Source organism: Dicentrarchus labrax, unplaced genomic scaffold (genome assembly GCF_905237075.1).
Source record: "Dicentrarchus labrax unplaced genomic scaffold, dlabrax2021, whole genome shotgun sequence".
Lineage (NCBI taxonomy): Eukaryota > Metazoa > Chordata > Actinopteri > Moronidae > Dicentrarchus > Dicentrarchus labrax.
The window spans coordinates 22,645,663-22,673,030 of record NW_026136712.1 but is presented as its reverse complement, the minus strand read 5'-3'; the positions used below and the strand labels follow the sequence as shown (position 1 = coordinate 22,673,030).

The following is a 27,368-nucleotide window of genomic DNA, read 5'->3' as shown; positions in this document are numbered from 1 at the left end:
CAACACAATGTACCACAGAGTTTACCTTCACTGTCTTCTAGCTTTATGTCTGTTACTTTAAAGGCTCTATAAGGGAAGAGAATTGGAGGCATTGTATTTGATAAATTGTAGAGCAGTTTTCTCTGTAAACTGTATCTGTTCCAATCAAATAAACATTAAATGAAATTAAATGACTTAGCAGAAATGAACTGATGTGATTAGTCATACTAATTTACACCTTAGCGTATCTTCAGGTGATTAAACAGTTACATTGCTCTTGAGCCAAATCAATCTGCTTATGAAGACCATATGATACTAATGAAAGCTCCAGAAATGCTAGTAATGGACCTTGAGGTCAGCTACTGTTTCAAAGGTCAAGACTGAACTCTGACCCTCAGAGCGGCAGATATACTGTATCCACTGTCGAGGCTTCACAGGAGCAATCTATACTTCCAAATTGGCAGCCATGTTGAGAGGCCAACATTGTTAAGCGATCTGATCTGAGTCAAACCGGAACCTGTCTGTTGGGATCCAGACCCACGCAGAACCAAGAAAGCTGTTTGCTATTAACAAGTTATTGTTAATTTATGTAAAGTGGTCAAAACAACACTTTGTGTAGTAACGTTGGAAGCCTTCACACCTGTGCCTGCATATAATCCTTCCTCGTTGCCAAAAAGTTGCTAGAATAAAAAGAACATTTCTCAGTTCTACATGGGTCTTTGGATCCCAGCTTTCAAATAACAGACTGGTTCGGTTCTGGGGAGCACATTGTGCGATTTGGCCTTTTGGAATAGAATAGAATAAAGAAAGTCTTCACTATGATGTTTATAGTCCTGACAGCAGCTCAGACCAGACAGCTGCACTTCAATTTAACGTTGGCCTCCCAACATGGCTGCCAATTGGGACGTTTAGATTGCTCCTGTGAAGCCTCGACAGTGGCTGCAGTATATCTGCCGTTCTGAGGCTTCTGGAGGAAATTTCCAACTGTGAATTCATTTGGCTGCTCACATCATGGTGCAAGCTGCAGGCTGTTGACTGTACCTTATAAAGCGGAGACAGAATTTCCTTGAGGAAGTCGACGCGAAAAAAGTGTGGGTAGCAAGAAACTCTGAACACAAGGTGATTCACACATTTGCATTCGAAACAAGGGGAATTATCTCACCCTGCCGGTGCTCCATTTCCGCTTGTTTTAAGAAAAAGAAAGACTCAGGTAACAGATTCAGTGACTTGTGCAGATACATGTTGTTGAATATAGCAAGAAAATTTAGCACATCTACTACTTTGTTTGTTTGTCTCCCACCACGGGGTCACACTTGACAGGTTCAAAATACATTTTGCCTTGTCTATATGGATTGGGAGAAAAGGGAATGAAAATGCTGAAAAAGGCAGCTAGAAAATGTTTGAGGGAAGGGTGATAGGAACAGGGAGAGAGAGAGAGAAGAGTAAACTACCTTTCACATGGCGGGGGAGGCAGTTTAACAGCAGGAGGATAACGTTGTCTGAAGACAGAGAGATTATTAAAAGGCCATTAGGAAGCAATAACCTTTATTGACCTTTATTAACCTTTATTCAGCTCCATCACCCTTTACACTGTAAGTTTGAATTTGCTTGAAACATGCACTCCCTCTCCGAAGCCCAATGGAAAAATCTTCAAAATGCAACATCCTGAATTTATAGTGCCGATTTCTTAAGTCTGGGCATGCACATTAGGCTTTTTAGCCTTTGAAAATGTCCTAAAAACACTGGCAGGTGTGTGTATTTGTGTGTTAATGGTGTTGAACAACATCCTCCTGCAGATATATTATAGTAATTTTGTGCCATGAAGCAGCAAACATCTTACTTATTGCCCTTTTTAAAAAATGGAGCAGGGAAGGTTGTAAGCAGGGAGGTTTTGGTAGGATGAGGGGAGGAAGGAGGCGATCCAAGGAGCTCCTTTAATCATCATCACAGCCGAGTGACAGTCCCGGTCGGTCCGTACAGACTCAGCCAGACAGCCAAACCAAAAAGCCCATCTGCTTCTCGTATCCCTCAACAATGAGCCTGTAATCTGAATAAATGGGCCCCCTGCTCGGCTCGCACTTATAATGGCTTCGCTCATCACACAGAGTGAGGAGGAAGGGATGAAGATGAAAAGGGAAAAAATGGGGATGTGAGGGGTTAGAGGAAGATTTAGTAAGTGTCCATGTGTCCAAAGTTGGTGTCCAAACTTGTCTCCCAACTTTAATGTGTTTGTGTGACTTTCAATGACATATAATGCGGTTCTTTCTTTTCTTCTTCTTCACTCCCTTTGTTTCTAGGTTCGCACCATAGTCACTCTGTCCGAACGCAATTGGAATCTACATGACACACCGGGCTGGGCCAAAATTCCTGCTGCAGCTCAGGCTCTGGTCGAGCTTGGCCTGAATTAGATTATTTTTAAAATATATATGTAATATTTCATTAATTATGCATGAAACTGTAATTAATAAGTGCATTTATTAGTTTTGATAATAATTTGCACCATATTGTATGCACGGTGTAGTTTACTTAAGCTTGTAATAACCTTCAAATTATTTATTCTTTTATCTTAAGCCAAGATTCATGTTCGGGTCGGGCCGAAAACTGTTTTCGTGGTTTTTGATTTTTAGGGCCCGATCAAAGCCCTAAAATGGGCTTGTGAGATCACAAAATCACAGCTACTGTGGTAGCGGACCAATCCGCATTCTTTGAAGAAGCGGCTGTTAAAGATGTTATCTTAAATACTGCTAGCATCAGTTATATCAGAAGTGGAGAGTATTGCTTCATTGAAAGAAGAGCAAAGAACGGCACTGAATTCCTGAATATGATTCATTTGTTGATTGGTTCAAGTTCGCCTGTGAGAGACGGTTATAGACAGATGGTTCATCCAATCACCTGCCAAGTATTTTTTGAAAGTGACTTGAAGCTACCAACAATGACTTCCCAAACAAAACCATCTGGTGCTGTCAGGTGAGATAAACAGGTTAGGCTATTTAGAAATGCTATCATTATGAATATGACTGGAAATATGAATGTTCTGGGATGTTTATTACATATGTACTTTAATGGGTTTAATGAGGAAATTTACATCCTAAGTCCATGAAAAATAAACTTAAAAAAATATATTTTGCATGAAGAACTAATGGATGAGAGAATACAGGATGACAGGAATTAGAGAGGATTAGGTCAACAGGAAAACAAGAGGTACTGGATCGATAATGTTGTGTGATTAAGTCCAGAGAAGAGGTTTGTCTTTTGTTATGTGCCGTTTAACAAACCAAATCTGCCCTCTGGGACAATTAAGTTTAAATCAAAAACCGAAGCCGGATGGCGATGAGGAGTCTTGTACTGTCATGACGCACTCTGACAAGAGAAAGCACTGCTTCAAACTGACAAAACCATTGTGGTCTGGCAAAACTCAGTGGGAATTCGCTTTGAACAAGTCTCAGGCGTCACCCCAACTTACTTTTATCCTTAAGAAACAGGACAACTGCAGCGAAAACATACATTTTCTCCTAAATCATCTGCCAAAATCCATTTCTTGAAGAATACACATAGGGAAACAGGTCATGCAGTGGCTGAATCATTACATATCACCTTGTTAAAATAGCCTTTCGCAGATTTTGGGGGTTTTGAGAAGTGTTGAGTCACAGCATCAAAAAAAGAGCCCCCACATTCAACGATTGATTCGGCTTATGGCTGCTGGCCTGAATTGATTGTCGGTGACGTGGTGAAGCCAGAGCTGTATTGGTAGCCCCTGACTGCTCACAGCTAACATTCATGAGTAGCTTCTCGGTTTCCTCTTTTCAATTTGAGCTCTAAAAATAAACTGATGCACAAAATCCCTCCAATCCTACAGTTGAAAATATGATATTTGGCCAGAATATAACAAGGTACCAAAAGTTATAATACTTCATTTTCAGCTCGTCATCATAGAAAGGTTTTAATTTTAACATAATCTCAATTAACTTAATCATTTACATGCAAATTTGAATCAGAAATTTGCCCAGATAATCACAAGATCCACATGACGTTAAGAGGTAAAGACAAAAAGCAGGGTAAACATTATACTCATTATCATCATCATCATCCATAAAGATCTCAGAAAAACTTTCAACCTTTCTAACCCTTAATCTAAGGCCTAAAACTAAACTGATGGTCAATATACAACCCATAATCACAAGTCAAATCCAAACTTGTGAGCTACAGTAGCCCGTCTGTTGGATTGGACCACACGGGCAAGCCTTCACTCCCCACATGCATCATGACCCTGTGCTTCTGTTCCTTTTATTCCTTAGACCACTTTTGATAGGTACTGACTACTGCAGACCCCCACAAGAGCTGCAGGTTTGGAGATGCTCTGACCCAGTGGTCCAGCCATCACAATTTGGCCCTTGTCAAAGTCGTTCAAATCCTTGCGCTGCCCATTATTCCTGCTTAAACCTAACAAAACTGTGTCCCTTAACCATGCAAGCTTTATTTTGACAGTCTAACTAAACGTTGCATAATTCATTCTTGCTAACTTGATGGTGGAGAGTGCAAAATTACTTGAGGGGGCCACTGACCGAATGGTTCACCAGATATGTTATAAATGTAACAACTTGTTACTATTACAAATGTATGTAATAATGTATGTAATTGGAAAATCTAATTTTTCCATGGGGGAAAAGGCAATTTGACAAACAAATATTTAAAGTGGTTGTAAAACAGCACAATCTTCCTATGAACCTATGTAACTTGACCCCCAGACCACCTCAGTTTTTTTGCGCCCCTCCACTTCTCAAACCAAACTCATGCCCTTGTCTTCCTGTAAAGATGATTAACATGCAGAGAATGAAAAGCAGCTTCTGAGAAAACACTGAGTCTAAATGCATTCAGCTCGACTCCACACAGAGTCTGACACTGCTTTGACTAACTGGTAAGCGGTGCGGTGGGATCACGCAGCACAGCATGTCTGCCACACCAGACAGCGAGAACATTCATTTTTCCACTTATAAAGACCAAAATCCTCCACGGACTAATCCCAATTACGTTTGAAGTGAGCACTTCAGTTGCATTTAACAATTAAATAAAAACAAAAACAGGTCCATTAAAAAGCCACTAGCTGCTGTTAAAACTGTTATATTAAGGACGTGGATTTATAGCTACTGCTGTCAGATGCAGAAAGTTAAATGTTTTGACACCTCATGGTACTGTTGGAAAACCTCATATTCTAGTCAGAGGGCCCTGATCTCTGTATGGCTGTCAGTCAAATGTCATTAGACTGGTCTAAGTGTGATCCATTTTGGCTCTCTGGAGCACTGTGGTTGGCCCAGAAGGTGCATCATTGTTGGGGCAAAGGCAAAGATGGATAATCAGCCTCAATTGCCATTTCATCTTCACTTCATTTCTCTGTCTCACATCTGACGCATCATCACTCACATTTACATGATTTTCAGCTGACACACAAGCTGCAAAAGCAGCTGCTTAGAGAAAAAGAAATGTTTTTAATCAGGATTGAAGAAATATAAAAAGTTCAGCTCTTTCTAAATACTAATAGTAAGAAATACTATGCCTAGTTGTCAGGGCCTTTAAAAGTATTACTTTACCTAATATACCCAAACCTCCACCACCACCCCAACACAGTGGAGGTGAATGGTATTTAATTTGTGGTCCCATTGTCCTGTTACATTGGATAATCCACAGAAAATACTGTCAAAGATTTAAAGGGACCATTTATTTGATATAGAAAGTAGTTCAAATTTGTCAGTGACCTCCTTGAACTGTATTTGACGGAAATCTCAGAGGCAGATATCTGAAAACCTGAATGACTAAAATCAAAACTATGAGGGAATTTGGTGAAATATTCCTTTATGACAATTTTTGAATTATTTGGAGTATTTCACTTCAGATTTCATCATAAAAGCTTCATAGCTGTGGAAAAGCAAGTCGATACATTGTAGGGAAGCCAAAAAGTTAAATCTTAAAAGCTACTCAGTGCATTGAAGAAGCCCAAATAGGGTTCATTTTACCTGCAGTCGGTTTGGTTGGGAATGAAAATCCATCAGTTTCTTCCAGACAATTACACATCAAATTATTAACAGGAGAGAGAACATGCCACAATGAACTGACAGCTTTGTTGAATTATTTCCCGTTTTAAAATGTCTCTCTGTGACTTTTCAGAGATACTGTTTTACAATTAACCCAGCTACATTTTCAGAATCACACATTTTATATTACTTTTACTCCCCTTATGTGATGCTTGTCTTCGATCCTATGAAAAGCCAATGGTTTTCTTAGCTTTTATTCCCTCTCCAGCCCATGTTATTACATTTTGACAGATATAACGTTATCAGTTGCTGTGATCCTTGAGGGTCTGGTCCATTTGTTCACCTCCTGCAGTCACAACCGAACTGTCCTCTCCACACGGCGGTGTTTTCTAAGGGAGCCCCTGCTGGTCTGAGCCGGATCAGAGGTTCACTCTCCCCTCTCATCACTCTGCCTGACACTTGTTCATATCAGAGCCGGAGGGCAGCTTGACATCAGAGCACAGCAACCGTTAAATCTTTCCAAAGATGGGGTCCTTTATTCACCTCGACTGTGTTCACTCTTTCAAAAAAGGGGTGAAAAAAATCCCCTAAAACACACCATGGTGGAAAGGCAGCTTGAAAGTTGGAGTTTTGCTTTGTATTTATGACTCCATTTATTCATTTATGTGTGTGTGGATAACTACAGGGTACTGCAACATCCTGTCCAGTTACATTAGCACCAACAATGGAGTGAAAAACACAGATTAGCTCTTGAATTCATTCTGTACCTGCAACAGTCAGCTAGCCTGTCCTCACCACAAAAAACCGCTGTATAGGTTGTTTGTGAAGCAGCCTTTTTTGACCCATATTTATGTTTATTGTTGCGCTGTGTTTGTGACGCCATTTGGCTTAGTAATCCGACCCTCTACAAATCCCACCTTGAATATTTGAGAAGCACACCGTCTTTAGAGCATGTTGCCTGCCCGATGTTGTTTACTTGTGTATTTAGTCCTTAAAAAGGATACAAATTGGTGTTTTTCTCTTCTTCAAATCTCCTCTAACTGATTCACTTCTGGCCTGGTGCCTCAATGTTGATCTAGCGTGAAATTCGATGCAGAGTCTAAACGCGATACTTTGAATATATATTTGGATTTTCTGCCAAGTGGGTTGCGACTTCCGTCAAAAATAGATCAGCTGTGTATTCTACGCAGAGCATTGCAGAGCAGAGATATCCTTCTAGAATGTGCCACAGAGCTTCTGGTGGAATCTTGAGTATTGTTTAGAACAGGTGAGGAGAGCTTGGGCACAGCCCTGACGCCTTGGAATTCAGGAGTTAGGTGGTGACTTCTAGTGGCTGTAGTAATTATGACAGGAGCAAAGATGAAAGGAGTAGTATAAGTATAAGGAGCGACAAAGTCCACATTGGGAAGGCGTTTGGGTGGATGGATGGGTCACACAAACAGAAATTTTACCAATGAGGCTGCTGTTTCGTTTGTGTAACATTGACGTATTTTAACTTAGTGAACTTACACCTCACCTATGGGACGTAAATTAAGTAACTAATTTTAACCAAAACCAGGATCTGCTCCCAAACCTAACCAAGTAGTTTTGGTGCCTAAACCTAACCACACAACATCAACCATATAAAAACAAAGGTCCAGTGTGATTGATGGTCTGGTACTCCTGTCGCTGGTACTCTCCAACAGCCACAGTAAGTCTTTTTGGTCATATTTGGATATGACCAGGCTTGGCAATCAACCTATTCAGTCATTTAGATATGTGTACGCGTTGATCACTCAACTGCAACAATAACTGGACTGGAAACAGCAACAATGACCAAGGCACTGCAACATTACAAAGACAGCAAACAAATACCCCAGTGCACAGAGCACAAAAATGAAAATGGGTGCAACAGAGGTTCAGGTATTATGTTAATTTGTTTAAAAGTGTGGCTTTGCTGTGACATGGAAGCAATACAAATCTCAGCTCACAGACTAAAAAGATGATGTGTTACCCTTTGCTCATCACATGGAAAGTGAAGGCAGTTTTATGCTGCCTAGCAATTTAACTTCACATGGTTACTATGTTATGTAATTTATTTGCTTCACACCTCAAAGACAATACCTAAGAACTGCCAGCAGAGAATAAGTCTCAAATGTTTGCCACAGAGGAACAAAACAAGACAATTAGGACTGCAACTGACCATTATTTTCATTAAGGACAGATCTGTAGAGCTAGAAGGTCAAATAGGCCAATAGTTTTTTCGCAGATATATAGCATTGGTATCACTGTATGTCAGCTCAAAGCTAACAAGAAATTGCAGTAGGTACTTGCCAAATATATGTTAGAGGTGATTTTAAAATAGTCTCCATTAGATGTTTGTCAACCAGAGAGCACAGACAAGTATATTCTTAAACTGTAAAATACTCCTGTCAGTACATATATTGGTCACAATACTTTAAGAACCAAATCTAAGAGAAATCTTGATTAGCTATATCCTATTTGAATTCACCAGAGATCAAAGTCAGCAGGCCCAAAGCCCAAATTCAGTTCACAATGTTGAAAAGAGAAATATGCAGCAAATTCTTCTAACTAATAAGCAAGAGAAATTTAATGTTTGTAATTTTCTCTTGATAAATAACTTATTACGAAACTATTGTTGTTGTTTATCTTGAATGTGATCCGTGGTCTGTCCTTTTTGATTCCAGCTTTTGCTCAGAAATGTAAATCACCTCAGGTCAGATCTGACAATTTCTCATCCTGAAAGGGTCGGCATGGTGGGCCTTTCTTTATACACTAATGTGGCCAGTGCTATTAATACCTTTCTGGGAAAAACCCTATTATGAAAGTAAAACATGACACAACACATGTGTTCTAGTCTCTGCTCTCTCTACACCCAGGCTTTTAATCCTGTTCACGCTGCCATGTAGTGCAAGGATGTCCAACTATGTGCCATGGAGAGCCAAATGTCTGCATTTTTTAATTCCAACCAAATACTCCACCCACTGATCAGCACTCCTTCGGGTAGAAAGGACTATGCACACAAATAGTTCCCTATGGCACATGGCTGGACACCACTAATCCAGTGATTGCTGCATGGTCACTCCACAACCTGTGCAGTGCAGAACTTATAAGGTATTTGTGCAAATTTGTTCTAAACATCGGATGTACAATAAGGACCACAAACTCTTCCTGTGGAAGTACTTCAATGATTCAGTAGAATGTAGAAACCCAACATTGCCCTATCATCAAGCAAGGGACAAATATTCCCAGTCCATTGTTGAGACGGGAGGTGGACAGGATGTAAAGGAGGCTAGAACAACACAGATGCATTTACAGCTGAGTATTTATAGCATCTAGAAAATTTCTACTCTGCAGCCTCACTGTTGTCCGTTGGTCTTAAGGTTCAGTGAGCCACTGGTTCGTTATTAAAGGATTCAGATCCTGGCCCGCAGCTACTGATGCACTTACTCTAAATCACTCTGGATAAGAGTATCTGAGAGGCTAAATGCCTGCATCTGTCTATATCCTTATATTGTAATTGCCACCATCCTGTATCGATTACGCTCAAAAATCCATTGAGCCTAATGCGATTTCATTAAGATACAGTCCAAGTAAGCTATTCCAAACAAATACAGAAGACAGGAGAGTCAATCTCTAAACTTTTGCTGCAACATCCGGTCATGGAAACCTTTTTGAGGCCAGAAAACATTGAAAATCTTTTAGGCAGCCTGCAGCTATTCCTAATGGTTTTTCAATTATTTGTCTACATATGTTCGATGTGAATTTACAACATCAGGTAATTGTAAAACAGAGCTGGAATTTCCAACAGTAAATAAATATGTAGCATGAGCAGTGTTTCATAAACTGCTTCAGGTTTAAATACATGTTTGAGTTTGTGCAGATTGTTGTTGTTTTTAATAAAAAAAAAAAAAGAAAACACAAAGGTGGGACAGATTTACAATATTGATGATTCTCACAACTTGGTTTTCTGGTTTGTTTTGGACAAGTCAAGTTAATTTTATTCATGCAGCCCAAAATCACAAATTTGTCTCAAAGTGCTTTAAAATCTGACGGAGGTATCCAAATGCAAGTATGCAATCAGATCATAACTGAAAAAAAGTGGATCCGTGCTTCTCTAGCGCAGACAGGGGGCACAATCAAACCAAAAAAATAAAAATAATAATGGAGTAGCTGTCACTGCAGGAGGTAGAAATACCAGCATGTTTACCACCCGAAGAGCAAACCTCTGTGAGCAAAAGTGTGTTTCTTTGCTTCATTTCTGTCTGAGAGAGCGGGTGAGTCATCGAGAGGTCGTGGCACCCTGCCATGATACTTGGTCGTATACAGAACGTTAAGATAACCTCGCTGCTGAAACCCAAAGAAGACATGGGCATCCCACAGAGTTCAAATACTAGAAAGAACAACTATATAGTGTTGCATCATCCCAACAGATTAGATTGGGGGAAAAAATAGTGATGTAACATCCAGATATCAAGGTCAGAAACAGTTCAAAAAAAGTATTGCAAGTACTATAATCCAAAGTAAAATTGTCAATGATAAAGAGAGAAATAGGACAAACTTAAGTGGCAGTAAAAACACACTCTTATCTTAATCATCTTTGATATAATTATCAAAACATCAATTACTTAACTACAGAAATATATATGGTAGTGTAAAAAAAAAAGAACTGACAGAAATACTTTATAGTATAGCATGCACTGAGTCTCACGAACAAGACAAAGTTCAGTTAAACTGCATCTTGGCAACCAACATCCAAAGCACATAAATATCTGCTGACATTGGAAAAAAACGTTGACACACTGATGTCTCTAAAACAATTTAAATTACCCGCAGCATTTTTTTTTCATTTAATACAAAAAAACTCTAAATGGAGGATACAAAGGGAAATCAAGAAGTTTCTCCCCTTCAAAATGGTTTTCTGGTCATCAACAAAAGCCAAAATGATGGTACGTCTGAGTTTTCTTAACAACAAAGCAACATCACAGCATATGTGGAAGAATCAATACAATTCAAGGTGTATTGAGTCATTCTGGGAAAAGATAACAGAATGTTGAGTCTCAGGTTGACAAATTATAATATATATAATATAATATATATATATAATATTTGACGACCTGGGAGCACGAATGCCACCTATTGCGTTGTTCGTTCCTTATTTACCGAAACTCAAAGCCTCAGTATTTGCAACCTGAGAATAAGATCATCTATCTTTCTTCACAGTAGCTGACCCCACCTTCAAAAGAGCATCTGGTTTTTCCACAACAAACAAATATGCCTGTGTCAATTTCAAAACTTCACATCACAGATCATTCTTCTAAGTGGACTGTTTGCCTTCTTCAACAAATAACAACTTTTATCAGCAACACTCCTCCAAAACTTCCACAATTCATAAAGATCCAAACTTTTAATGTTTGATGGCAAGAAAATCGGTTTCCTCAATCCAGCACAGCCACTGCAAATCTGTCAATCACTTAACGTACTCAATATCGTAGACCAAACTGGCCACCTCTAACATCATAATACCTCCAGCTCTATGATCCTTTCCCCTAGTCTCACCTTTATTCCATACCATGTTTTTACTACCACCATGACACTTGAATGTCATTTTACAGCAGCCAAACCATAACGTATGAATTGAAACGATTGAATTGTGGAGAATCTCACTGATGTAACGATGTGTAGCATTTCCATAATGACAATAGTTTCTATTTGTGTAGGCGATCTAAGAAGCTTAAAACTCACTTAAACGGGCAACCCGGTGGGCTTTAAGAGGTTTTATACATCCAGTTAATTTCTATATAATCCAGACCAGGCCTTTAATTGAGACCTGCCTTTATTTGTCAAAACGTGTGGCCGTAACCAGTCTAGAAAAGGAGACCTGCCACTTACCGTACTCAATGTCGTAGAACACAATGAACTTCTGCCAGCGCAGCTCCTCCACCAGAGTCAGCATGACGTCATTGAGGCGGACAGGTGGGCGGGCGGCTAGCGTGTACCGCTGCCCACCAGGGCTCGGGTTTAACTGGCAGGCGGTCCGCGGCGATCCCTCGCTGTTCCTCTGGATGTACAGGTGAGGGATGTGCATGGCGTCTGTCAGGGACTGCAGCGCACTGGCTGATGCACAACCCGTCGAGGTGACCAACGCCAATATGCCCTGGTTCATCAGCTCGCAGGCTGCATGGTGAGGGGAAGGAGGTAGAAGAGAGGTTTGAAGAAAGGAAGGAACAGAGAAAAGCTTAATTTCAGAGAGAAAAATTATTCGTAATAAATGACACAAATTTGTATTAAAACAAAAAAACAGCAACTAATGTCACTGAATACCAAACTATGATTTCAAGAATCTGAACAAACACATGCTGTTTCATAAAAAACATTGAAAGATGTAGACATACTGAACAGGGATAAGTGCCAAAGGCTGCACAGGAGTCTTATAGAAGCCCTGCCCTAATGTTAAATGATGTCTTGACCTCGTATTGCAGTGGACGTTAGGCTGCAATGTCATAAATCTACTAAACAGTCTGACACTTTAAACCATTGTTTATCCCTGACCTGACCTACTTTTGAACTTCTAAACCTAAACTGTCTCTGAGTCTCTGAAAGCAACTACTCAGATGATTAAACAGGCTGCATATCCAGTCTGTTAAAGCTACACTGAAGGTTGAAATTCATCTGACCTGACTAGGTTGACTGGCAGATTCATCTGAATGCCACGGCATGCTGAGTTGCCCAGCTATCATCACTATTTATGGAGAAAAACTGAGTACAAAACCTCTGGAATCAAAGGTTTCCACACATGCAGGTTGGATACAGTAGGCACAATCATGTCACCTCATTCGAAAAAATTTAGATACATTATCTAGTGCAGGTACACAGTGTCCTCTGGGTCAAAAAACAACCATCCTCTTTACCTGTACCCAGCCCCTAAACCCTCCAAAGCAAAAGCTACCGAGCATTGTTTCGGTAATGCCAAGCAGCAACCTCGATGGTTGGCAATTCAGATTAACACAGAAGTGCAAAAAACTGCAGTTCCCTAAAGCAGAAATAAACATTTGTGAGGGAGACTATGTCCATCTTTAATTTTTAAAGTTTAGATGTAACAGGAGTCTGAGATCTACATTCAATACGCCAGCATTGGGACTAACCCAGTGCCTGAATTTAACCACAAAAGATTCCAGTACCAAAATTTAGCACAACCATAATCCTAATTATTTGGGCATTTTGTAATCCATTTTAAAAAGGACATTTTTGGTGCTGTTTTCTCAGCTCTAATCTTCCTCAAAAACCCGACTGCTGCTTCTGATTGGGTCTGACCCAGACTTTTTTTCAACACCCTAACCCTCTTACTGCTTATGTCTAACCCTAACCAACCAAACTTAAAAAGTGCAACAAACACTAGTCAAGGGTGGGTCTTGGCGGAATATGATGGGAAAAACAATCAAGCATTATGTGGGTGTTTAGGGGTGTATACCTGGACTCATCAGGAGGTGGCAATAGGAAATAAAAAGTAAGGGTACTCATGGACGAAAATCAGAAGCACTGGTGAGTACTTAACTAGCCAAAAAAGCAACCTCTACTATCAACTAATGGAAGATTATTTTTCAATGTCTAATAGGGCTGGGTATTGTTAAGAACCTCACAATTCGATTCGATACCGATTTAAATGCTTCGATATCGATTCAGTAATAAGTAGAATTACAGCTTCGGGGTGGCGACTTTGCGTGTTGGTATGGCGTATCGTGTGTGTATGCCGTCTTCTTAAAACCCCCGTTTTCCACGACACTGTACGGTCGTAGGTACTTACATATGAAGACGGCCACAGACTCCGTTATCTTCTGTGCGCGGGCAGAATTTGGAGGCAGTTTGCAAAGGAAGGATTTGTCGAGTTGCGTCTGTTTTGAATCCACAGGTTTAGCCGCGGGTTGCTGCAGAGCATCTGCATGGTGTCGGCTCAAGTGGTTGCGCAAATTTGTTGTGTTATTGCAGTATTTTAGTACTGCCTGGCACAGCTTACACACTACCTTACTTTGGTCTATTTCCTGTGTTCCGGGTTTACACTGGAATCCAAAATGATTCCAAACGTCTGCTTTTAAAGTTGAAGGCGCTGGTTAAACACTGCTGCTGCCTGCTTTGGTTGCCATGTTGTTGTTGTGTGGTCGAGTGCGGCCTCCGTCCGTAGAATGCAAATCACACAAAGGTGTTGCTCACCACGCCCCCACTGGCCAGGGGCTTGAATCGATTCAGAGCATTTAATGAATCGATACTGAATTGGGAAAAAATATATTGCAATGCATTGATGAATCGATATTTTTACCCACCCCTAATGTCTAACAGAAGAGGTAGCGTAAGTCCAAGTGTAACCCTAGCAAACCAACAAACAGGCTACCTCTAACATCATAATACCAATGACTTGAATGTAATTTTACAGCAGCCAAAGATTTACGGCACCCAGCAAAACCATAAAGTATGGATCAAAACGATTTAATTGTGGAGAATCTAACTGATGTAACAATGTGTAGTATGTCCATAATGACAATAGTTTATAAATGTAAATGGGCATCACGGTGGGCTTTAAGAGGTTTTAAATCCAGATAATTTCTATATAATCCAGACCAGGCCTTTAATTGAGACCAGCCTTTATTTGTCAAAACCTGTGGTCATATCAGGCTAGAAAAGGAGACCTGCCTCTATTTGGGACCCTGCTTTCAATTTAAGTTTTATGGTATTTAAAGAGTGACTTCACTCAATAACAAAGACAATTTCCCTACAACCCCCTCAACAGGGCAGACCTTTGCTTTCCATAGTGGTTCTTTGCCCTTCACTATGAACTCAGTATATCTCATATTTTTTCCTCTTATAGGCCATTTCCACACCATCCTCTCCTGGCACTGTAAGCTCCACAAAATATACAAGCCGCCATGTCTCTGAACTCAAGATTTAGTCTCAGATATGCTGGCTCTCTCCCGAGGGACTGTGAACACTTCCCTTAAATCTACTGCCATCCTTGACTTCATCCCCACCTTAAGCTTCCCTACGTAATACCTACTCAAAAATGCTTGGGATCTTGACACTTCACCTCCAGGAACAAAATCCAATCATGTGTCTATCTGTTGAGTGTTCTCACTCAAGCACTTTTCTATGTCTCCAGGTATATTGCCCTTGAAAAAGGCTTGTTTTACACCCTGGCAGAATGAGGAGTGAAGCTTTACCTGAAGGAACGTGTGCTCCTCACTTATCCACTCACTAAGTCTTGGGGGAGATGGAGCAAATCACAGGTTGCATCTAACATGAACGTAATCTTGCCTGCCTCCCTGCCCCAAACTTCACTCCAGTATCTTTTCTTTCTGCACTTACACTGCCACAGCACATCTAGCTTCTTTTCTTGGCCTTTTCTCTTTTTCACTGATGATGACATGCCCAATAAAATCTGCCCAATGCCTAGTCCGACCTCCAAATACTCATGTTGCGCCTGCCCTACAATCCGTGAAAACTGCCTCTAAAACCGGCTCATCTGAGTTGCATTACCTGCTGCAGTTACACTCTGTACTTTCATCCTCAGACAGCAGCAGTGTCATCGCCAACCTCGCCTTTGCACATTTAAACTCCTCTGTTAAAATAGATATGGAGCTCCAGAATCCCTTTTCCGTAAACACACTGCTGAGGCAGCGCAAGCTCCCAGCTAATCATTCTCTCTGGGCTCGCTTCCTTTGAAGCAGGTACATCAAACCCGGGTTAGAAGCCACAAAAGTCAGAGCAGGAGGCCAAACTGCAGACACCACAGTTTAGTTTCCCTGGAAGCCCTGACTTCTGTATGCTTCTAATAAACACATTTGAATGTTTGCAGGATGGCACCCCTTGAGATTCATCATCTTGTTTTCAAAAGACAAAATATAACTCTTTGGATCAGAAAAACCAGTGCATTGGTTAAAATAACCTATGTTTATGTTTTCATGGCATGTGACCTCTTGCTGTCCACTCTTAAAGGACCAGTGTGTAGGATTTAGAGACATCTAGCGGTGAAGTTGCTGATTGTAATGTCCACACCTCACCCTCCCATTCCAAGCCAGTAGGAGAAACTACAGTGGCTACAAAACAATCAACAAAAACACAACAGTTCTTATTATTATGCACTAATGAAAACATACATGTGAATATTATACAGTATACCATTTCTCTCCTCCTACACACTGGCCCATCAACTATGTCCTCTAGAAATGTAATTCTTTAAAAAATGTATCTACCACTAAATGGTTTTGCCTAATACATTCTTGTGGAAAGGTAATTGCTATGTGGATTATTTTATAGTCCACAAACTGCACAACAATTGTGGAGAGGCAGTTTAGGCTGGATGCTGTGCATACAATGCACAAAGCTTTCACACATCCTGCATCCCATGTGAGGTTGGGGTTACGCAACAAAAACATTTAGGTTAAGGTTTGGAAAAGCAGAGTCTTTATTGTCTCAGAGAGAGATTTATTTTCACAACCTGTACATATTTCACACAGACGCAAACAGATATACACAATATATGAGTGCCCTTTAGTGCATAGTTTTTGGGGTAAAAGCACAAAAAAAAACTATCTTGTTTCACTGTTGACTTTTTCAATAGTTGACCAAGGCCACAATCTTTCCTGAACTGTAACTAAGTGCTTGGAGTCTAGACAGAACACTAATCATGCCATAAGTGGATACTGTTGGAAAACAAATATGTTGTGAACAATTTTTCAGATTCATTGATAAAAGTGTTTCTCATTATGTTGATCAAAACCATGACCTGGGCAGCATGAACTTTCACTCACTCTCACACACAATGTAACGGTTAGGAAACAGGGTGAGGTAGTGCCATAGTAAAGGTAGAAGTATCATGACAATGTAATACCCTCACAAAATGTATAAGTAAAACAAAATGTGTTTTTAATCTGTTTCTATATAGTTACTAGAGAGTAATACTACTAGCTATCTGTTGTCTCTGTTTCTGGTTCAACTAAATCAACACAGGAATGCAAGGCACAGCTGTTCTTTTAAATGTTACAGTGAAGGTTTCCTTCAGAGAACCTGTCGTCTGCTTTCAGACTAGCTTTTCTTCACAACACCTCCTAACATTTGCAAAGCCACATGGAGATCCTTTCCCCCTCCTGTGTTCACCTCAGACAGGCAGCCAGTTACAGTTTCAGTCTCTCAGCAGCCATCTCTGGTTAGAGCCCGACTTTCTCTGCAGGAGAAGATCTGTCCAGACTCAAAGGTCAAGAGATGCTCCAAAGGGCAGCAGGCATGTTATGACTGAGCTCCCACCAGGGGAAATGTTAGAAAAAAAACACACATTTATGCAGAGGCAGAGGAGCATTAAGCATAGCCAGGTAGCCTCCCAGGAAGAAAATATATATAAAAAAAAAGAAAGAAGAAGAAGAAAAGAAAATGTAGTGGCAGAACAGCTGGCCAGTCGCAGGGACCCTGCAGCTTAATGTTTGATGAGTCAAACTTGGCTGAACTCGGGCTGAAACTCTCCGAGCTGAGAACAAATGGAGGACGGAGCCATGGAGGAGATCATCAACATTCAGCTGTTTTCTAAGCGTACAAAATTCATCTTTATTAGGCGAACAGCATTCCGTTTGCAGGTCTTGCTTCGTCAGCATCCGGCGGTTTCAGGAAGCGATGACGAGGCAATAACTCCTCGAACAAAATTTAAATTGTCTAAAAGATAATGAGACAAATGTGGCTTCTGTGAAAGTGGAGCTAATGAACTTGCACTGAAGCATTTAGAGTGTAATCTTGTATTAAATTAGTAAATGTTTTTTTCTAAAAGCCCACCAGATAAGATTGGAATCAGACTTGTCGGGTCAATTTAATAGAAATAAATCAGTCTGTTGCTGCTGATCCCGCACATGATGGAGGTCAGGATGTGGATTTTCTTCAACAGCTGCAGGAAGTCTTTAGAAACAGCTGTTAATCCACCTACAAAAAGTTTATTATTTTAGTTTTCTGCGGACACATTTAGAGTCACTTGTCGGCTAATGTAAAAAAAAAGTTGAAATTCACTATAGATCGGAAGGGGAATTGCAACGTTAATGGTCTTATTTTCAATAAAAAAGCCTAGTCCACACGTACACAGCATTTTGGCCTTTTGTCTACATTCAAACTGCATTTTAGGTCACTGAAAACAGGTCTTTGTGAATACTTAGTCAGAAACTTTGCTTTCAGTGTTGACATGTAGAAAGGGAAAATGGAGTTGCTGGCTTATTACGTTAGCAGAGGTGGAACAAAGTCACTTTTTGCCAAGTCACAAATAAGTCTCAAGTCTGTGACTCAAGTCTCCTGAGTCATGTCCATAGACTGACAAGTCCTAAGTTAAGCCCTAAACCTTGAGCTTGAGTCCTTAACAATTTATAATGCACTCTTCACCAGCTGTAATTCCATTTTAGCAGCAACATGAACAAAACAAAAATATCTTGGTATCATGTTTTCCATCCATGTTTGGATACCGTCTGATTGGTCTACCATAGGGACATCCAACAGGGCAGTTTTGCTACATTTTGTTTAGCAAGGGGACATCCCCATGGGCACCATAATTCTGTAAAGAGCAGTCACATTTCACTGCCTCATCACTTTTGTCCTGGTTCCTGTTTAAACTGGCACATGCATGCCCAGTGTATGAATGAATAAATGAATGAATGAATGGTCATGCATTTTCAGGTGTTAGTATGGATGAAGGTTATTCAAGAAACAGTGCTAAAACGCTCATCTGGACGGACATAATTTTTTTTTGAAAATGCCTGTGTACATGTGGACTAGACCTGAGTGACTCGTTTCAAATGACATATCATTTGATTGTCAATATAAAAATACTGATTAGTGCGACTTTGGGGATAAGAAAAATAATTTCCCAGTATGCTTTCCCAGTAAAGCCCTGTGAATCTCTAGGTCTGAGCTTCAATTAAACAAAGATCCATAACAGGTCACATGTCTTTTGTTGATGTCTCTCCACATGACAAGAACAATCACATGTTTAATGAGCCTCAGAGCATCAGAGACTGAAATTCACAGTCGGTCCGGCACTGAAATCACTGAGGACCAATTAGCATAATACACAAGAATGGGACTAATAGGTTTGGAGGCTTCAGAAACACAACGCCAGTAGCTGTTGGGATAACTCACTCAGCAGCCAGCTAAAATGATTTGGGTTGCGACGTGACTCACTCGCTCTATGAGTCCACAGTGAGTCATGGTTTCGTCTGTGCTAAATGAACCCTGCGCAATGTTTAGCTGAAGCGACTCCCTGTGCATCCTAATGACACTTACAGAGTGACTCCTACCAGACGGCGGGAGACAAAAACCATTAGAGTCGGAACAAGACAAAGATCTTCGTCCCTCCGCCCCCTTCTCCTATCAGCGCGATCTTTATCAATATCTTACTTCCAAATTAGCTCAGAGAAACAAAGCAAACTCTTCTTATCCTTGAGCTGGGGGTTATACAAAACCTTCTGCATGTTATCAAGGCCTCTCAGATGCTGCAGCAGCGACTGAGTGTGTTGCAGATGCAGGCACATTCAGAAATACTCGGCCTGCACTTGGAGGATGATTTGTCGAGGATGTAAACATCCTTACAGCTGCATGTAATTTCTGCGGGTAAACAGATGGTTTCCTAAAATGAGAATATCAGTCTGTGTGCAGTGCAGTGAGAGAGGTGGTTATGTAAACCTGGCATGTAATGTGTTATCAAGCTGAAAAGCTTAATATTATGTTATATATCATATTCAAATGAGCAGTTTCTGGTGCTCCTGTAGCTCTCTAATACATCACATCCAACTAGCTGATGCCACTTAGCTAATTATTTTTCAGTGTAAACCACAATCTCAGGATTATATTTTCTGAACCCGTGTCTTGATTGGAGTCACAGTGGATCAAGAAATTCATGGTCTCTGGTTTTCTGGTTGTCCAACAGAGGGCTGATTTACTTTATGCTGCATTACCTGCAGTATGAGTGCCAAATTACTATCTGTAGTTTTGACTTGCAACCACTTTGCCAGGTAACATTCCACTTTAAAATCCACAAGGCTGGTAAATGAGATTCTGTAACCAGTCCTGCTTTTTAAGTGAAAGTGCAAGTCAGTTCTCTCAAGACATTGACAACACAATCTAAAGGTCCTGGTGCTTCTGGAGCTTTCCACATCTCTCTGTCTTTATGAGTGCATGGACTTGCTCAGTTGTCATGGATACTTGCAGCTGAGAAAAACAGTAATTGGACATTGAGTTTAGATTGTTTCAGGAAACTACTATTTCCAAGGAATTTCTGCACTTGACTGTGTAAATACTGTTGATACTGATTCCCTTAAGGCCTAATAATTAAATATTCAGCATGTGGATCTGCAAGGGCTGCTCTCTTATTTATCTGAATTTTTTCAAGGATTGTACAAGATCGACCATTGTCACAGTCTAGCTTTGTAAAGGTCCAGTGTGTAACATTTAGGATGATCTATTGGCAGAAATCAAATGTAATATTAATGTATGTTGGTATGTTTTCATCAGAAAATTATAACTGATGTCATTACCTTAGAATGAGCCACTTTTATCCATGGAGGCTGTTCAACCACCATGTTTCTACAGTAGCTCAGAACGGATAAACCAAACACTGACTCTAGATAGGATCACTCTGTGGTTTCTTAATGCTTAAAAGACTGAGCTGTATTCAATTGGTTGCAATCTGCAAATTCACCCCTAGATGCCACTGAATCATACACACTGATCCTTTAATTAATCAGGTTCACGTCAAAGGTTTTTGTGACTTTGCTTAGATGCCAGGCAGGTCTCATTCCTCAAATGTGCAGCTCTGTCAGTAATCTTTCACCTGTAATGTGCTTATTTCCATCTAAAGTAAAGTCAAAAATGAGTAACAGCCACAGCAGGAATATTTATCTGGTATGCTCACTGAGTCCAGCAGCCACTTTGGCAGGTTACCAGCCAGCACTAAAATGTTCTGAAAATCTGGGATTTATTGTCCACTGGTTGCAACTGAAGACAAAGTTACCTTCCAGCTCTACTTGACCGTCCGAGTGTCCTAATTTTTTTTCTGCTGCTGTAGTCACACAAGATGTCTTATCTGTAACTGAATCCACATGCTGAAACTGACCCTCATTTCTAATGTACTGTCAGTTGTATCGGATCATCTGCTCCTCCCAAATATCCAGCTGCTGCTTTTAATCTCACCTCCACCTTTTCATGGTTTCTGGCTCCGTGAATTAAGACGGTGGCTGGATTATTTTGAAGTTACTACAACACAATAAGAGGGGAAATGAGATTCATTCATGTGCAACTGAGAGGGCAGGGAAGCACAGATAATCGATAAGCAGTGGAAATAGATAGCCAGACTGGCATAACAAAACAAAAGGATTAGTGCTACTAGACAAGGCCTTATTGAACAGATCACTGGCACGAGACAAAGCAGGAAGATGAGGGGATTCTCTGTTTCTTATTCACTCTTTGTCCTCCCCTACTGTCTATCTTCAAATCCCTCTCTTCTGCAGATGCATTATTAATTTTCTTTACAATATTAATCCACAATCTACCCATGGTGTTTTGGATTTATTTTGCTGCTGTTGATCAATCAAAAGATAGAGTAGGAGAGATGCAAACAACAGCGTGAGGCACAAAAACGCCCACTTGCACTTATTGACAGCCATGAATCGGTTTTTCAATGACGTTAACTGAAAGTAGTGTTTTTTACCAGCCAAAGTTATTGTATTTTAACAGACAGACATAATGTATGTAAATGTAACTGATGGTGTAAGTCAATAAAGTCAATAAAGGTGTGTGAAACAGCATCATTCTTTAGCTTGAAGAGAGGATGTAAGTGGGTTCAGATGTTGGTATTATCAACAAGACAAAACAAGTTTTTCGCTTATCAAGAGGGACATTCCTAACCTTGCGAGGCAGCTGGATGCCGTTTGTGGCCCAGTTACAGTGGTACCAAACCAATCAGCGTCAGCGTTGTCCTAAATCAGTCGTACAAGCCACTAAAGAACAAATATGGTTCCAGTGTTCGTTAACAGTGGCAGCTCCCATAGAGGTTAGTGTGGATTCATTTTGAGGACTTGCTGGGTTGATCTAGATGTTTTCAATGGACAGTCTGAATAATATTTGGATTGTTCCTTTATTTTATTTTCTAAAACAGTTTGTGTAACCTGGAGGTTTTTTCCAACCTGTGTGATAGCTGAATGCACATATTTCCTGCGTTTGTATTTCCAGATGCAGATTATAATGAATGGGAGCACTGACCCACATTATGATCCTTAAGAAGTGTGTAGTGAGCATGAGCAAAGACCCCCACCACTGAACCATCACTTCCCTCCACACTGCACTTCAAGCTCATTCTACTCTTCCTCTGATTCTCTCCTTTATTACATCTTTCTCTTGTTTCACCATCTTGGTGTCCCCTCCCTTCCCTGCTTCCCCTGGGCTTTCTGCCTTGGATCCTACTGCGTTTCTTTTCATGCTTCCACTTCCTACTCTGAAGTTAATCTCTCCATCAGTGGCTCCCTTCCCCTCCGAATTCGTACTCTGAAACTTGCATCTCTCATCAACCATCCCTCCTTATTTCCCTCCCTCCATCTCCTCTGACTCTTTTCACTCATCTTCTGAACATGATGTCTCTCTTAGTTGCTGTTTCCTTTCTTTCATCTGGATACTTTCAGCTAAAGTGTCTTTAATAGTACCAGTGCATTAGGTTTTAGCATCTGTGGCTCCGAGGGGAATTGAACCCAAGCTCTTGCAAGAGTAGTGCCTTGCTCTGCCAACTGAGCTACAGAAAATGAGCACATATGGAAGCACATTTCAAGGAATAATCAAACCCTTAAACAGCCATTGGTAAAACACTTTCCCAGACACACACATGCACACCCCTCCCTCTGTGTTCAACATGGCTCCCTCCGCCCTCAGAGCTCATTTTTCACCTCGAGCCGATGGGGTCTTAAATTCTCTCATGCTTAATTAAACTATCTATCTCCATGGATCTGTAGCCCCATTACCCATAACACCCTACACAGCCACAAATCCACCCCTCCCCCTCCCTCACAGTTCTCAGTGCTGAGCCGCTGCTCAACAATGTCTCTGTTAATAAGGGGATCAAATGAATGACCTGTACGGCTAATAATGCAGCACACGCAGACTTTATTATGGCCGACAACCTCCGGGCTTCAGCCTCCAACCAACCAATGCCCTGTGGACACTGGAAGTGTGTGTGTATATGTGTTCTCATACTTTGCCTTACATCTTTATGTGCATACCTTTCCTTCTTTAATGGGAAAAAACACACTGAGAATCGAGGACTTGTCTCTTTTTATGAGTTTACAGTTTAAAAAAGAGAAAATAAATAAATAAAAAGGAAACAAAAATCTGGTGAAAACAAAGGCAAAAAGAAGACAATAATTATATAAATAAGTCCTCTTGCAAACCTGTTTCCTAATCATCATTTATACACTAGTAAATAGTATTTTTTTAGAATGGACATCATGCCTTCCTGGATTACATTCACTAGCAAACAAAGCTTTCCAGTCCGGGAAGTACTACGTTCTTCTACTGCACAGTAGACACTTTGGTTGGGGTTAGGTAAGGTTAGTGAGACATCACAATTCTAATTTAACGGGTAATACATAATTTCTACCACTAGGGGTCTCTAGCATAAAAAATAACAAAAGATGTAGTTTAATGACGTGAAGTAGCGTTGGATCATGGGAGTTGATGTCTAGAAACTCTCTAACTATCTGATGAGTCAAGCAGAAATCACATTCACAGACAAGGTAATGTATTAAATCAAGTTTGCAGAAGTTATAGCAACTAGTTGCCTCTAGCAAGACACATTCTCTGGGTTTTAATATTGGTGGAAACGTGTTTGATAACTCAACAGAATATATCAAATAGGTTTAGACATTTTAATGCAAAAATGTCTATAAAATGATATATAATATGTTTAAATGAAAACAGGCTTCTTCTGGGTATTTTGGACCAGCGTGTTGGACTGACAGGTTAACGTCAATCATCAACAAAATTACTTTAAAAAGGAGGAGATGAGTCGGGCATTTCTTTCTTTGTAACTGTTGAAAAGTGCTGCATTAAGACAGCAGTGTAAGTGGTTTAATTAATAAATGATCCCATGTTATCCACCAGCTCATCACTGGTTTCTCTAGTTTGTTAAGCTGTCCAGTGATTTTGTTAATAGATTTTCTAAATGTATATCAATATCTTCTTACTATTGCCTAAATTAGCTGGTTTAAAATAAAGACGATGGTCTGAATAAATCATTTTTAAATAACAAAATATTGAGCACAATATTAGCTCCTGGTGACTTCAGTCTATAACTATCAGCTGTATCGGTCCAAGCCTCAGTGGAGACACAAACAACAGGATGAATTGGAGAAGTTGTATAATCAGTAATGACTTTCAGGCCTGGACAGCGCTAATGTGCTGCAAACAAAACAAAACCATTAGGCTGTATCGAAGCTCCATCTCGTCTCATCTCTTTCTGTATATTTCTTCTTAATTTACACAGACTCATCCTTCTATTGAACGTGAATGTCAGAGTGGCTTGCTGCAGACTGTGAACCACATTTGGTCTGTTTTCTCCTGCAAAGAGCTGGGCTGATTCAACCCGGATCAGGTTTATTGAGGGAAATGTTTGTATTTTGTGTATGTGTGTGTGTGTGTGTGTGTGTGTGTAGTAGTGGTAGCATTAACCCAATTGCTTTTAAAGGAAATGCAAAGCAGAATTCCTGAGCGCCATCTCGGCCAATTTCACCGCCTTGCATGTAACTACCTGATCTCATCTGCAGCCGAAGCCCTGCTCTGTATTCATTCATTCACCACTTACCAGAACCAAGTGCAGAGCTCTGAAGAAGGGCCTCATATCTGCCAGACTGCGGCATCTCTATCAAGATCTTTAAGGCAATTAATTATATATAAGATTTTGAAAAGTTATAGAAATGGTTAAAAATGTCCATGAACAGCAGTTTAGTTATTAATAATTAATTTATTAATTAAATTCAAATCTGTGTGCTGAAGCCAGAATCTGTTTTCCGGTGGGTGTTTGACATGTGTGCAACTACAAGCTAGTTTTAATGTATGGCAACCGGTTTTCACTCCCAACTCATCTCGGTCCAATGGGACATTTTTTGTACTATTGGGGTTTTGCAATAATCAGAAAAATAAAAGGGAGTGTGTTAAGGAGAGAGGTAATGATGTATTAGTGAGAGCAGGATCGTGTCTGGGGTAATTCATCACAATGAGACAGCTGAGGGACAGAGCCATCAGTCAGCCTCCACTACCACAAAACACAGACAGGCAGACAGACAATAGGCAGAGAGACAGACAGACAGACAGACAGACAGACAGACAGACAGACAGACAGACAGGCGAAGACCTGAAGGAAATCAGATCTGGAGACTGCTGGGGAGGTAAACAAGTAGGTGTCGAGATGGAGCAATAAAAGAATAAATAACACATTCAGATCAGGCCGGGAGACGAGAAGGTGTAAAGAGAGAGTGAAGAGTGTCTGCTGATAGATGTATCATCAGTTGCTTCAATGGATACCGTAACCTACTTTACCTCGACCTCCTTTATCTTCTTTCACTTGATATAGTGATTACCTATACTTCCCAGAATGCCTTTCCACAAGCATTAGGTAAGAAAACAATGAAGGGTAATCACCCTGCTATGAATCAATCAGACCTGGATGAGCAAAGATAACAGGAACAGAGAAACTACATCATAGTTACTTCAGCTGAGTTACTGGTTGCTGGTGTCATTCTGACCGTTTAAAATGCATTTTCAAGTTTAGCTGAAGCTAATATAAGACTAACACTGTGGATATTTCTGTTTCACAGGGCCAATTTCCCTCTTATTTTTCACTTATCTCCCTGTCCACGGAAACATAAAAAGCTTCTTAAAAGATTGTAACTTTGAAAGACACTCATTTGTTGGGTCTAACTGAGACTGCCAAAGCCTCAACCTATTCTTTAATATAAATTGAAGCCCACCAGCACAGCCAATTCAACATCCTTTCCATCCTATTGGGATTCGGACAAGTCACAGATATCCATGAGAAGAAACCGGTCGCCAGAAACGGTGAAAGTCACAGCGTCATAAGTTGCAAATTGCCATCTCTGGTTGCAACACACTTCCTTCACAGTGTCTTCTTTCTGGGTGTCTGCAAACTAATCTTCTCCTGCTGAACGAGACACATTTCTCTCACTTTTCCTCACAGAGCTCAGCATTTGCATGTCCATGCATGTCATGTCATGAAATTTCATGAAGCCAGGCTGGTGCAGAGGCTCAGCCATTTAAAGCCAAGACTGTATGGATCAGGTATGTTTCCTAAGCGCACGGGATTAAACCTCTGGGCTCGCTGTGCAGTTAGAGGAAACCCTCTCTCACTATAATACCATCCTGCTTTCTGCTATCTAAAGCCCTCTAACATAAAGGTCATTCAATTAGATGTTCAATTCCACGCACAGGATTTCTGTAATGGCTGCAGAGGACTTTTACCTGAATCACTGATGTCCACCGAACCCAAACTAATGGCTTGGATCAGTGCTAGTGTAGTCCTCAGTGTGCTGTGGAAGTGCAGACAGTAACATTTACTGTCGGCAGAGATTTCGGTGAGACTTTTTTGATGGCAGATGCTTGAACGATGAGTTGTGCTGAATTCAAACTCTGACTTGTTTATCCCCAAAACGCAGCCACCAAAACGAGCACATAGTCCTCAAACAACCAATTTACAGACTTTGTGAAGCTTAAAATATTAAATAGACACTGAATGTCTCTGCGTTAAACAACCAGCGGCTGCTTGCTTGTGTCTACACAGCGAAATGAAATGAGTCTGATTGTAATTGAGGATCTTTGTTTGGCCAGAGCTCATGGAGCCCATCTGTTTGGTCTGGTGGATTATAGTTCTGTGTTGCCAACAAACAGCAGCCTCTTCATGATCATCTGTCTCACTTGAACCATACAGACCTCCTTCATGGCGGTGCATGGTGTTAAGCTGAGGTTGTGTTTGTGTGTTATGGGGACGCTGTGGCCTGAAGGAAAGGGAGGGGACAGTTGACTGACCCAGCAGGAGTCTGGAGAGCAGAAGTTTCGCTGTGAACATGTTGGCTGTTGTAATGAATGTGCGATTTTTCTGCTCAGGCCTGAAAAAAACTGCCGGCCTTCAGGGCACCGAGTGGTATAACATCATATGGAGGAGCACAGTGTGATATCACTGAAGAGCAGTGATGGGGTTTGAATGAACACACAAAAAATGAACTGTGGTGAAGGTTATCAAAGGACAATCTTGTTTGTGCAGAAGACAACAACTCTGGATGAGGATGAACAGACGGA

The 27,368-nt window shown here is 40.6% G+C and overlaps 2 protein-coding genes across 2 annotated transcripts in view; one reads left to right on the top strand and one right to left on the bottom strand.

Annotated features, from left to right (window-relative positions):
- The window catches only part of LOC127373010 (uncharacterized), a 466,807-nt gene that overhangs the window by 110,206 nt on the left and 329,233 nt on the right, over positions 1 to 27,368 (top strand). The window lies entirely within an intron of this gene.
- Positions 1 to 27,368, bottom strand: part of LOC127373859 (glutamate receptor ionotropic, delta-1-like) — a 368,655-nt gene that overhangs the window by 67,007 nt on the left and 274,280 nt on the right. Inside the window, exon 3 of the mRNA XM_051418700.1 lies at positions 11,898 to 12,182. Within this exon, the coding sequence (XP_051274660.1) occupies positions 11,898 to 12,182 (285 nt within the window). The remainder of the gene's footprint in view (positions 1 to 11,897; positions 12,183 to 27,368) is intronic.